Consider the following 13,909-nt stretch of genomic DNA (forward strand, 5'->3'; position numbering starts at 1 on the left):
GTAGTTTTAATAGATAAATCTTCAGTATTTAGCTTGCTGCCTGTCAACAGTTATTTTCTCTCTATTGCCTATAAGGCTTTATCATAGTAAGCAAAAGTACATGAGCAAAACTAAATCTCTTCATGGAGTTTTCTGTAACATTCTTTTTCAAGTTGCTCACACACCTCAAGTAAAACTCTGTAAATTTTAGCTCACAGATAACTCAATAATACAACAATTAATGTGTCAAATAGGATAAAGATGTAGTGACAAAACATAAGATTTTACAGTCATATTTTAAACCATTTCCATATGGTGGAATTCTTTTTCACCAATACATTAGCTTAGATTTTTATAAACCGTGCCAATTCAAGCAAAACCTTAATATTTGAAAGCTGTAAGTAAATTGTGACAATCAGTGCAAGTTTCAGAAGTTACCATACAGTAGAGCCTGGAACCATGAGAACAGAAACAATGAAGGTACAGAAACTTGAGCTATTCTTTTCATCACAAAATATGGAGTCAAAGAAAAAGCACATTAATCAATCTCTTTGCTCCACATAGCAAAAATATATTACTTTACAATACAAAGATGCACTTGTTCAAACAAAGTATATGATCTTATTTTATTTGCTCTAAAAATGAGGTAGAGGCACACAAACATTTTTCTAGTGGTGTAACCATTGACAAAAGTACATATTACATAGTCCAACCTAATGGGTGCAGAACTAATTGGAACTTAGAAAACATTGAAAAGAAAGGAATATGGACTAGTTGAAAAAATTTTTCAAATAGGCTACAAGAACAAACACAGGTACAAGATGAATATTTTGCTAACAAAATGGTACATCAGAAGGTCATGGAATAATCATCAATATTTACTCTGCCTGAACTGACTGAATTCAATGTGAAGAAGCATGTGTGGTTGACAAGAAAAACAAGTGGGCAGCAACAAACAGAAGAACTGCGAAAAGTTCAGTCCTCACCCATGACTGACTCCTGGATCGGCCTATTTCTATTCGCTTGTTTCTCCTTATATTTTCTTCTGGTACAATAACATCATTGCTTGGCGTAATAGAAGGCATAACGAAGCTCTGTGAACTGTATAAAGATCGTGCAAGGGACCTTGCGCTTCTATGGAAGTTGCTGTTACTTTTGGTGTAAGAGAAGTAGAAAGTATCATCTGGCAGATAGGCAAAGACATGATCGGCATGTTGAATGGCGGACCAATATGTGCTACTGGCAGAGGAGCATTTATCTAGTAGCTCTTCAGTCCCAATTATATCCAATCTCTTGAGAACGAATGGCTGTTGTGGCTGCAACCATTGTGGCAACTCAGTTGAATTTCTGTCATCTGAATGCACAGCGCGTAATGAAGGGACACCATGTACCACTTTCAAAACCAAGCAATGCACAACTTTCAAATCTTCAAGACTTTCGAGATTTAAGATCCTCTTCAGTTTTTTGTTCCTGTGAACTTCAAGTTCTCTAAGTGAAGGCAGATTCTCAATTGTTTTGAGGCTGTCAGCATGATCTATGCGCAAGCTTCTCAGTGCAGTACAATGCTCAAGCCAGCGAGGAAGTGAATCCAGCTTGGGGCATCTTTCAAGCCTGAAATCCACTAGTGAAGGCATATCTCCTTCTTCGATACCTGACCATGACTTCAAGTTGCTCATCTCGCTGATGAGCAACTGTTCCAGCTTGGGAAATGCCACTCCATTATCTGGTTTTCCGCGAAGTTCAGGGCCAATGGTAGCTGACAAATTAGAATCGATTATTGCAAGGTATTTTAGATTACTCATCTGGCCCAGAGATGGCAGCTGCGAGCAATGTGAACAACCATCAATGGTTAGCCTCTGCAACGCTGATAGACCCGGAAAGGATAGCCAAGATGGAAATTCATGTCCATAATAATTTGCCATCTTGATAGACACAACAGAAGGTGCTGGTGCCAGTTCTTCAAAAACATCTTTAATATTCTCGGCTCTACCCATCTGTGTTGTTTGCTCATCAATGCTGCAGCATAACTCAAGCTCTTTGAGGTGACGCTTTTCCCGCAATGCCGATTGTTTTGCACCTTCCGCATTTAATTCCCTCTCTATCCGTAACATCTGGAGGCTTGTCAGCTTAGATAAGGAACTCAGCTCCTGAAAAGGCCAGCCACTTTTATGTTGCGCACCACTTGGGCTTACAAGGAAACCTTGTAGGCAGTTGAGTTCTCTCATCTGGGAGAATTTAAATGAAACAATATTTAGTCCAGCACCTGACATGTCAAGGCTTCTCAAGTTTTTTAGCCGGCCAACAGATTCTGGGAGAGAATTAAGACGAAAGCAGTTCCTGAGGATTAAGAAGTGCAACATCCTCAGATTCTCAATAGTACCAGGAATTTCTCTAATTTGAGTGTTGGCAAAACTAAGATATCTAAGGTGTGCCATCCGTCCCAAACTCGCAGTAACACAGTCGATCTGTGTATTTCCAAGGTCTAGAACTCTTAAGTGTGTGAACTTTAGGAAAATATCACTCAAGGCCCTGTCATTTAGCGTACTCCCAGATAGGAGAAGTGTCCTCAAGTTCCTGAGCTTTTTAAGACCATTTCTAATGGATTCTACACCTCCATTTGCAACAGACAAACGGCATGGTTTGAAAACATCACCTATATCTTGAGGGTTGCCAGTAAAGTTTTCATCTTGTGACTGAAGGAGTGCAAATGATCTGAAAAGATGAGGCATCTTTGATCCCACCACATCGCAAGCTTCATTCTCTGGGAGAAGAAGGCTTCTTCCTAACAATTCATCGTAACATCTTTCAGCTTCTTCTTCAACTGTTGCAGAGTGCCTCTGTGTTGAGTTTGTCTGGGTCACAATGAATCCCTCTGCGATCCACTGCCGGGTGATGCACTGCCGCTCGATAACAGATCCCTCTGGGTACAACGCGCAGTACAGAAAACACCTCTTAAGGTAATATGGCAGTTCCAGGTAGCTCATGTTAATAGTGCTCCGTATCCTTGCAGAAATGCCGCAGAAATCGCTCGAGTAGACTCTTCCCCATTCATCTTCCTTAGGATCCACATCTCGTAGATGGCATCCAATCCTCCTTATTGCCATTGGAAGGCCATTGCACTTTTGCACGATTCGTCTTCCCATGTCCTGCATGTTGCCAGCGCTCTCATCAAGAAAGGCCCTTGTACGAAGCAACCACCAACCATCATCCTCATTCAGCATCTTCACACGGTGAAGATGGATGGCCCCCATCCTCCTGGCAACACGCTCATCCCGGGTTGTCACAAGGACTCTACTGCCAGGAGCGCCATGTTGGGCTTGTATCTCTAGCCGCCCATCCCAAACATTCTCTCCCCATACATCATCAATGACCAGCAGGAACTTCTTATCTCGTAAATATGATAGCAACAGTGCTTGTTGTTCTGCAATCTCTGCTTTACTGAACATCCCGTCAGACCACATTGTTAAGTGCTGCAAATCTTTGGAGACGTGTACCCATAGCCTGGTATCAAACATGGCTGCTGCCTTATGGTATACTTTTCGAGCAAGGGTAGTCTTGCCTACTCCAATAGTTCCTATGATAGCAAACAAAGGACAAGTAGTATTATAGTCTCTGGTTAGCAGCTGTATGAGATTATCGGAGTCATTCTCAACCTCTCTGCCTACGATATCAGGCTCAAGATGTGGAGCAACATCAAGATCTAATCTGATTTGATCTTCTGCCACTGGATTCAGATGGAGCAGTGTACTCTCTGATCTAATGCTCTCCAGTTCCTGATTTAGTTCATGTATATCATTTGCTATAATGTAGTCAACAGCGACATCTCTGCAGCACTTAAAAAGTGATGAAGGATTGCACTCCTGCACAGAGATTGTAAATTTAATTCATGTTTGAATAACCAGATAGTGCAAAATATGAAGATAATATGAAAAATGTACTACAGAATTTTCTCCTTGAGACTGGAATCAGCAAGATAAGCACATTAGGCTATTTCCTGGTGAATAATATATAAATTTATGCAATGCAAATTAAGATAAGGTACTATCTTTACTCACGGTCCATATGCCAATTCCAGTGATCTTGGCCTCTGGACAGGAAAAAGGAAAAGAGCACTACCAGTTCTACTGACTAGGACTGGTAGATGTCATACCGATTAAGAAGTGATTTCATACTTTTTTTATGTGGTCTTAATGCTAATGATTTTATCATTTTAAAGGACCAAAAACAGTAGTTTTATAAGAAAAAGCACAGTAGTTCTACCAAAAAAAAAAGACGAATCAAATAAAAATAGCAAACCTGAACTACCAGCTAAGGTCTGGTAATATTTCAAATAATCTTTCTGTCATCCAAACTATCAACAACATGTGGCCACAGAAGCAGATGATAGCAGTACACATATATGTTAAGGTATATTTAGGATATGTAGCCCAAATTGCCTTTGATTAAATATTAGTTCGCTACCATAGGAACTATTGGAGTGTTTGTTGCCTTTCATTAAGTATTAGTTGTAGAGAATGTTGGTTACAACAGAGTGAATGGTTGTTTCTGCTAGACACATGTATATTCAGTACACTGTTCGTTGTCTTACATGTCTTAATAACCATTCATATATTTAGAGAAACTCAAAAAAATGGGTGTACTGAACACTGATACTAAATCTGTTAAAAATTTCAGCAGAAATAACACACTAGTTTCCTATATATCTGCAATAAGAAACTGGACTGAGTCTGAAATGTGTCCAAAAGTGCATCATATTGTTTCAACTTTTACATTTGTGGTGATTGATTGGACGCTGAATAATGCCCATTGCCTCCAACCCCATCTAAAAGTTGAGGCTATACACATTATGTTGGCATATTTGAGTATCCTTAGACAGCAGTGAGCCCTCAAAGGATCAAAGCTCACAATATTCAAACACATTGTATGCAAGCATTTCTTTTTTTTGGACAATCATTGGAAATGGTCTTCAATGAAATTACAAATCTAAATAAGCTAAAAATAATTATCAACAAAAGCAGAAAGGAAAATAACAATTTGGAGAAATATGTTCCCGGGGTTAAAACAAAATTGATGAAGATTTGAGAAATATAACCTGTGGTTGGAACATTTGGAGCCTCTCTTGTTCAATCCTGCAGCGGTCAATTATGTTTTCTGCCTCATAAGCTATTCCTCTCAACTGCTTCAACCAATCCCTTGTGGTTTCATACTGCACAACTGTCTGCTCAGCATCCCTGATGATAGCCGACATGGTCTCAAACTTCCTCTTAAGCTTGTTGATTTCATTTTTGACGCAGAGCACTTTGGCGATCTCGTTAGCAGCTAATTCACCAAGTGACCTGACAACATCCTTGGTGTAACCAGCTAGAATTGTCTCCATCAAAACTCACTTGAGACTTTCTCTACAGAGAGTCAAATCATTCATGCATTATTTCCCCGCAAAAAGAATCATTCTTGCATTAGAAAACAGACATGCAGTAGCTTCTAGCCTTTCTGTTGATGTTCATCAATTATTGATTAGCATGTGACAACTAACAATTCTTTTTTTGAAGGAACTAGTAAAATTGATGCAATAATTAAACAAGCTACATGAGCATTAACACATCAAAGCAGGACAGCAGGTGCAGAGCCACAGCCACATTGCAAGATGCAACAAATGCACTACCATCCGAGATACAATCCTCAATTCCTCAACCAAATTTATTTGGCCAATCCATAGCAACAAAAAGCTAGGTATAGGTACATCAACAAAGGAGAGAGTTTGGAGGGGACACCTTTCGAAATCTTGAAGCCCAGCTCCACCTGCAAACCGCGCCAAGAAACAAACTTGCGCGACGCAGCCGAATCTGCAGGAGGAGACAAACGGATTGGAACCAAGAAAAAAGAGGGGATACGACGCAGCAGCAAAGATCAAAGATTTCAGAGAAAAAAATTAAAAAAGAAAAAAAATTCAGGCACACCTGGAACCGGAGGATCGGAACGGCGCGGCCGGCGTTGCGCAACGCGGCGAGCAGGAGCGGCTCTTCTGCAATTTCCATTCGATCGCGTCGCCTCCTCGCGCCGCGAAAATTCTTTAATGCTCGGGGAAAGTTCTCCGTGGAGGGGAGTGGCCGGCCGGAGCAAGCTGTGTTCCTGCTGGTTGTTGCTTTCTTTAATTTCTCTCGGTTGACTTGCATATACACAATTAATTTGCAGTCCACCCCCCTCTATTTGGCAAAACTGCAAAAGGAGTCTAATTTGTGAATAAGCGAATTTACGGCCCCCTTTATTAGCACACCGCGCTACTCCATATATCCCATAAAAAAATAATCCTAACTATAAATCTGAACACGTACATCATAAAAATTGAGCTTTTTATGTGAGGGCATATCCGGTGAAAACGAGCTAAATGTTAGAAACTCGGGAAAATCATACCTAAAGTTTTGTAAATTCATAAAAACATTACTAGAGATAGTTATAGATATGAAAACATTCTCATCAAATCTCAAATCTAAAATCAACTTCGTTTGAGAGAAAAAAAAAGATAAATTTCAGGTAAATAGTGTCGTGTTACTATTCACCTAAAATTTATCTTTTCTTTACTTCCAAACGAAGTTGAGTTTGAACTAAGATTTTGTGAAAATGTATTTTATATTTAAACATATTTCTAGTAATTTTTTCATGAATTTAAAAAACTTTTAGACATGATTTTCATGAATTTCCAATACTTAGCTCGTTTTCACCGGATATGCTCCCATTATTCAATCTATCTATATTATTCAATCAACCAATCAATCTATTTATCTGTAAGGAACCATGGCACCACATTCATTATGGAGGCTATAAAATCTCACATTAATTGAAGAAAAATAAAAAAAATAAGTTTTTAGTAGGAACATAATTTAGAATAGTTAAAATTAGGAAAAAATATATATATAGAAAGAACAATCCATATAAAACACAACATGAGATTAATTAAAATTCAAAAAAAATCAAAAATGAAAATAATAATAATCAAAGATCAAGTAGAAATACAACTTACAAATAATTAGAATTTAAAATAAAAATAAAAAATATTAAAAGATCTGGAACACATCACGAAATTAACTAAAATTCAAAATAAACATTAAAATAATTCCGAAATTAGAAAAATAAATATGAGAATTAAATTTATAAATAACTAAAATTCAGAACAAAAGTTTCCATATTAATCAGAGAAAAACAAAATTTAAAGTTCAAATTCGAATGCTATTTAGAAATAACTAAAATTCAGAATAAAAATAAGGTATATCAAAAGGACCGTTTATCTAAAACACAACAGGAGATCAAAATTTTGAAATAAAAAATAAAATTAAATATAAAATTACAAAAAGAAAAATTGAGAGTTAAAGTAGTAATATAATTTAGAAATAACTTGAAAATCATAATAAAATATAAGAAATATTTAAAAAAAGGAAAAAAAGAACCATATAGAACACAACATTTTTAACTAAAATTTAAAATAATAAATAATATATTAGTTGTCGATTCGACAACTGCGTCACGTCGAAAGACGCGGTTCTCTCAAGAGTGGTTGGAAATAAAGACAATTGTATTGCTTAGTAAAAATTTTTTAGATCCCCTGTTACCTAGCCCTAGGGGGCTACTTATATCACTATTACAGACTCTCTCTTTAGGGTTTAGATTTTACAGGGGAATTTGTATGGTTACCCTTATGATAGGGACATTATTATGGGCATATAGTGTCTTTTGCTTGTATGGGCTCCTAATGGGCCAAGTGACTCGGCCCAGTCCTTGGCGAAGCCTCCGGAAGGCGTGTCGGCTCGCTGGACGTTCTCCTGGCGAGGTCCGATATTTGGTGAAACCTATGCCCTCCGTGGCTAGGCCTACGCCTCGCAGCCTTCGACCGTATGTCCCTCCAGAAGGGTCCACCTTTGGCGAAGCTTGTAAACTCCATGCCACGGCTTTCGCCATGTGGCTTTCGCCTATGCTGTCTCTTTGACCTTTGCCGCTTGCCTCCGGCCCGCGTCTTTGCTTATGTCCTTGGTTTCGGTAGGCCCGGCCGAAGGTCCTCGTGGTATACCCCCAACAATATTATATTACGAAGAGGACAAGTCTAGAGGCAGCAAAGGAGTGGGGCAATGTCGGATAGCAAGACTTCTAAAATCTATAAAAAGGAAAACTAAACAATGATTAGGTTTGAGTTTTAAAATCCTAATGATACTAATAAATAGTAGGGGCAACATGCTGGCCATTAAAAAGTAAGGTGATGGAAGTTTATAGGACATCTAAAACTATAAAAAAAGAACCCCAATAATAATTAGGTTAGATGTTTAAATTCTAAAAAAAAAAAGAGGATGGGTGGCGGGCAAGTCGTAAATGAGTAGGGTGGTGCCTGTTGACGAAACTTCTAGAAATTAAAAAAATGAATCCTAACAATAATAATATTATTATATGTTTAAAACCCAAATGACCATAAATAGGAGGGGTATCGGATGAACCGTAAAGGAATAGGTTGTCGTTTGATGGAATTTCTAAAAACTATAAAAAGGGAACCTAACGAGACCATGAACTCTATAAATTACAAGTCAGTTTTTAAAGGTCTCAAGGAGAATAGAAGCCATGGCGACCAAGTAAGCAAATATAGGGAAGGAAAATGAATAAAGGGTGATGGTTTGTGTGACTTTCAAAAGCTATAAAATTGAAAATCTGATGATGATAAGGTTTGATTTTTTAAAATATTCTAAGAAAACGAGATAACTATTTAACAAATGTTTCTAAAAAATTATATGTAGAAAAATTAGATAATTTTGTATCGGTGCTAGCCACGCAATTACATAGGCCACCTGCTAGTTATGATCACATGAGTATTAGAAATTAATGCGTTGGGATATGTTGAATAAAGTAAAACTCAAGCAGATAATAAGTTGCAACCCGTTTGAACTAAAGTTGCAACTTTTCTATATTATGTTATTATGTAAGTTTAGTCTACATTTTGTGAAATGATAGTGCGTATACATATCTTTGAGGTCCTCAATGTTTTAGGAATATTAAAAGCTTTATGCAATACTAGCTAAAGACCCATACGTTGCAACGAATATTATAAGAGATGAAAGTAAAAATAAAAAATTACAAGTTTATATATATAGCATAGTTAGTTGGTTAGGTATATAGTGTCACTACTGGAGAACTGATCATTGCTGGGTGGAGTAAAAACTATATTAGTCCCAGTTTGAATAGGAACCGGGATTAAAGATCATCTTTAGTCCCGGTTTAAAAGCCCAGGGTTACTTTTTGTTCTTTAGTCCCGGTTCAATAGCTGTCAGGCCCCCCAACAAACTTTAATCCCGGTTGGTATCACCAACTGGGACTAAAGATTATATATTTAATCCCGGTTGATGATACTAACTGGGACTAAATATCTCTCTCCCATTTCATCGGCATCTCTCGCTCTCTCTCTTCATTATTTCCTTATCTTCTCCTCCTCCACTCCTCATCCTCCGTGATTCACCCTTTCATTCCTAGAGCAGGGTATCTTCAATTTGAGTAACCAGCTTGCCATCCTTCTCAACCAACAATTGGAATGGAATTCATCCCGATAATCCTTAGTTAGCTGCCCTGAAGGCGATCCAAACAATAGCAATATCAGCTCATGGGGATGACCCAGAATCTCTTTCTCTGCTCCGTCGAACCAACCTGCTACCATGTAAACAACTATACCATGACTAGTTGAATTATATTTCCACTTAAGCTCTTTTTTTATTTTTCTTCAATTAATGTTAGGTTTTCTAGACTCCTCACGGAACGTGGTGCCGTGATTCCTCCTTTTAATGTTATCTGAATATATAGATAGATAGATAGTTACATAGATAAGAAAATTGTTTTTACCAATGTTGATAAACAACTAACTATGTATTATTTGCAAGTCTAGATTAAAAAAATGTTTGTTTCAAAAAAAAACAAGAAGCTAGAAAAAGAACATTATAGTAGGAGTAATTAGTTATATACTGATGCTCTAGTATAAAGGAAACAGTGATTTATAGACGTAAGAAAAAGATGAGTCAATTAACAAACGGAGATAGCCCCAAGTAGTATATCATTACTTACCCATGCATAATAAGTCTCTAAAGGCATCATGCTCCATGAAACATCGGCGGGCATCATGCCCTCCTTATTCCGCATATCCAATCGTACCTGTGGATGCCTAAGGAGGTCATAGACAACAATAAAATCTTCAGTACGGACAGCGCTGTGCAGCGCGGTGTCACCTTTGTCGTCCTGCAGATTCAGGATGGATGACAACTCTGACGACCTGCGGACAACATGGCGAACCACTACATAACTCTTGTTCTCAACGGCAGCATGGAGGAAAGTTCGTCCTCTCGCATCTCGCAGGGTAGCACAGTCCGGGCATTTCTCGAGCAGGGCCTTCACGGCCTCCATGCTGCCAGCCGATCGACGCAGCAGCGTGTATGGGGTACTGCCCTTGGTTGTCCGGCTGGTACGCCGTGGACACGTTGGCATCCGGCAGCAGCCTGGTAGCCGATGGCACTGCCGACTTCGACCCTAGGACGGCAGCCCAGCCATAGATGCGGCCAAGTGAAGAGGGGTGCTCCCGTTGTCATTGTCCCTCTGGCTACTGAGCTGCTGCATGTCGACGTCGGCCGTCGTCTTCAGTTTCTTATTCTTGAGCCATTCCAAAACCATAGGCAGAGCCTGCAGTGCTGCATCATGCATGCAGGCAGTTGAATATATGTATATACTGGGATCGATCATTTATTTTCTTCCCTTAGCTTGCATTAATATTTTATTATTTATTTATTTTCTTACTCCCTCTGATTCACGGCCATAAAGAATAAACAGTTCATATATTTTGGCCTTAATTCCCAACGTCCACAAGTGTACCTAATAAGATGAGTGTATGCTCCGCACTCCCTTCGTCCAAAATACAAGTTATTGATAAAGTTTTTTACATGGTCTCATATACTACACTTTGACTAATTAGTTTAATAATATGCTACCAATAACTATAATATTAGTATAACACAAAAGCACTTCCAACTATCAAATCTAATGGGACATGGCATACATGACACAAAACATATAAGTTGTTATTTGAATTATTAGTCAAAACTTATTAAAATTATTTTTTTAAAAAAATATGAGTGTCTTATATTTTTGTACAGAGTAAAACCCTTATTTTTCTCGATGTAGTAACATAATAGGGGAAAGGAAAACAATATCGTTTATTTGACAATAACTAGTATGGTGGCCCACGCAGATTGTGCGGCTCGCACAGTTATATTTTCTCACATATCACATTATATACATTTTATTATTAAATATGTTAAAATGGAAACATTATTTGAAATTATGTACTAACTTGGCTAAACTAACCGATATGTAATTTTCATATTGTATTGTATACACATGATAGTTATTAATTATTTTTAATTCCAAATTCTAGTTATTTCTAAATTGTATTTTTATATGGACTCTAGACCCCTATTTGAATATTTTTTATTTTTTTATCCCAAAGTTTCGTTATTTATAAATTTTATTCCTATATGAACGCTAAACCCTACTTTCAATATTTCTTATTTTGAAATCCTAAATTTTAGATATCTTTTAAATTGTATTTTTTAGACTCACAATGCACGTGCACTCACCCCCTACCACTGAAAGCACAACGTCGTTAAATCCTGGAAAATTCGCTCCCATGGGGAGTCGAACCCAGGACCTCAGGTGCTACTGAGGCTCATGTAACCATTACGCTACAGGCCCTTTCGCTTTTAAATTGTATTTCTATATGTACTATAGACTCCTCTTATAATATTCTTAGTTTTTTTATTTGTAAATCATATTTCTATTTGAACTCTACACTCTTCTTTCAATATCCCTTATTTTTAAATTCTAAATTTCAGTTATTTCTAAATTATATTCCTATATGGACTCAGACTCTATACATGATAGTTACTCAGTATTTCTTAATATATATATATTTTTATTTCTTAATTTCCACTATTTCTAACTATATTTTTATATGGACTCTAAACTCATTTTTCTGTATTTTTAGTTATTTCTAAATTGTATTCTATATGGACTCTAGACTCTTATTCCAATATTACTTTTTTTTAATTTTAAATTTTAGTCATTTCTAAATTATTTTTCTATATGGACTCTGACCTCTACCTTTAATTTTCTTGTTTTTTTAATTTTGAATTTCAATTAGCTCTATTTGTATACATGTGTGGACTCTAGTCCTTCTAATTTTCTTGTTTTTCTATTTTGAATTTCAATTAGCTCTAATTTTATACATGTGTGGACTCTAGTCCTTCTCTTCCAATATTCCTTTTTTTAATTTCTAATTTTTAAGGTTGGAAGACCTAGTTCAAGAAAAAAAATTCTTCTACATATGTGTAGAATGAAAGAGCCTCTAAAACAGCCAGTGTTAATTGATTGGTTACAAACTTTGTAAATTCTTCGGCTCTGTTTCTTCCTTCTTTGTATGATGTAATTATTTATTTCATTTATAAAAGCTAAACTGTTGGGCAAAGCCTGGCAATAATTCCCATCAAAGAAATTTAGTTATTTAAAACTTGTATTTCTATATACACTTGATTTATTTACTTTTCTCGGATTAATATGAGATTTTCTAGGCCGTGAAAGTGAACGTGAAGGCTCGTTTTTCTATTACTTTAATAAGTTAATAGATTTTCCATTATAGAGCAACAAAGAAATGTCTTTATTTTGTGCCCGTGCATAACCCATCAACAATTCAAGACTCATTATATGTACGGTGCCACATTTTTCATAACTATAGTCAAAATCATTTTTATACTATAAATTAACTACATTTATATTGTAATTATATTACAATTACAAATAATTAAATTATAATTTTTCAAGTACATGTTATATAAATGAATTTGGATTAACGTAACTGGTAATATATATACTTAAAGGTGGGAAGCTATAAACATACTTATGGCAATCATACATAAGAAAAAAAAAATACTTATAGCAATCACATAAGAAAAATGTGATTAAAAAAATATGGCGCCATATTTTTAGCAAAATTGTTGATTGTTATTATTACAAAGTTTCAAAGATGAAACAAATTAACAATAACTTTTTTCCATGAAGGTCGTTTATACTCCCTCTGTTCAAGGTATAAAGGATTTTGACCCGAACTTTGGAATAATAATATTTGTTGAATAAATCACCTCACACAATCAAATTAATTTTGATCTTACCATAAATTATCCTCCTACCTCCAACCACTCCTCATTTAATGAGGGGGCATTATATAGTCTTCTCTATTAAACCTTAGTTACTCTAAACATGTCTCCAAAATCTCTTCTATCTGTATGGTCGAAGGGAGTATGCCCTCCTAAATGGCTGAGGTTTACCCATCCTCTCTTACTATAAACGTCTATTAATTCCTAAAGCTTAACATGCAAAGATGCCACATTATCATCCACTAACAATTATTACATTTAAGCATCATGCAAGCATGTTATATTATCTATAATTTAATAATTTATTAAATTTTAGAGATTTAAATGTAAGCATGTTAAATCATCTCACATAATTCATATAATATTTCAATATATCTCTCCATTATTTTTTATAATATCTTATATGTAGTTCATCCTCATTTAGTTTATGTTATTTTTCTTTTCTCTCGTTAAATCATATCACATCAATTATTTATAATCCTTAGATGATTAATCTATGGTTCAAATTATCCCTCTTATTTTCTTCTCATTAAGCCATATCATCTCATTTTTTTAGCCATTAGATGTATGATCTATGTTATATTCATTCTCATTCTTTTGTTCTCTCATAGAGCTATACCATCTTACTTTTATATTTGAATCATTATTCTACGTACTATTGAAATGTAAATCACATCAACATATGTAAACTTATGTTTATGTAAGCTTATATT

At 36.1% G+C, this 13,909-nt stretch overlaps 1 protein-coding gene and 1 pseudogene across 1 annotated transcript; both read right to left on the reverse strand.

Annotated features, from left to right (window-relative positions):
- Positions 1 to 114: 114 nt before the first annotated feature.
- On the reverse strand, positions 115 to 6,125 carry LOC127779041 (putative disease resistance protein RGA3). Its single transcript, XM_052305718.1, has 4 exons — positions 5,937 to 6,125; positions 5,751 to 5,822; positions 5,072 to 5,378; positions 115 to 3,839 (listed from the first exon to the last, which is right to left on the reverse strand). The coding sequence occupies exons 3-4, from the start codon at positions 5,354 to 5,356 to the stop codon at positions 882 to 884; spliced, it is 3,243 nt and encodes a 1,080-aa protein (XP_052161678.1). The 5' UTR covers positions 5,357 to 5,378; positions 5,751 to 5,822; positions 5,937 to 6,125; the 3' UTR covers positions 115 to 881.
- A 3,830-nt stretch (positions 6,126 to 9,955) lies between these two features.
- On the reverse strand, positions 9,956 to 10,748 carry LOC127780230 (ankyrin repeat-containing protein At5g02620-like; annotated as a pseudogene).
- Positions 10,749 to 13,909: the final 3,161 nt, after the last annotated feature.

The sequence above is a fragment of the Oryza glaberrima genome, chromosome 7 (assembly GCF_000147395.1).
Source record: "Oryza glaberrima chromosome 7, OglaRS2, whole genome shotgun sequence".
Classification (NCBI taxonomy): domain Eukaryota; kingdom Viridiplantae; phylum Streptophyta; class Magnoliopsida; order Poales; family Poaceae; genus Oryza; species Oryza glaberrima.

Coding starts and splice junctions, on each gene's coding strand:
- LOC127779041 (XM_052305718.1), bottom strand. CDS start 5,356: ATGGAGACAATTCTAGCTGGTTACACCAAGGATGTTGTCAGGTCACTT. Junction 3,840..5,071: donor TCCAAATGTTCCAACCACAG/GTTATATTTCTC, acceptor ATCTCTGTGCAG/GAGTGCAATCCTTCATCACT.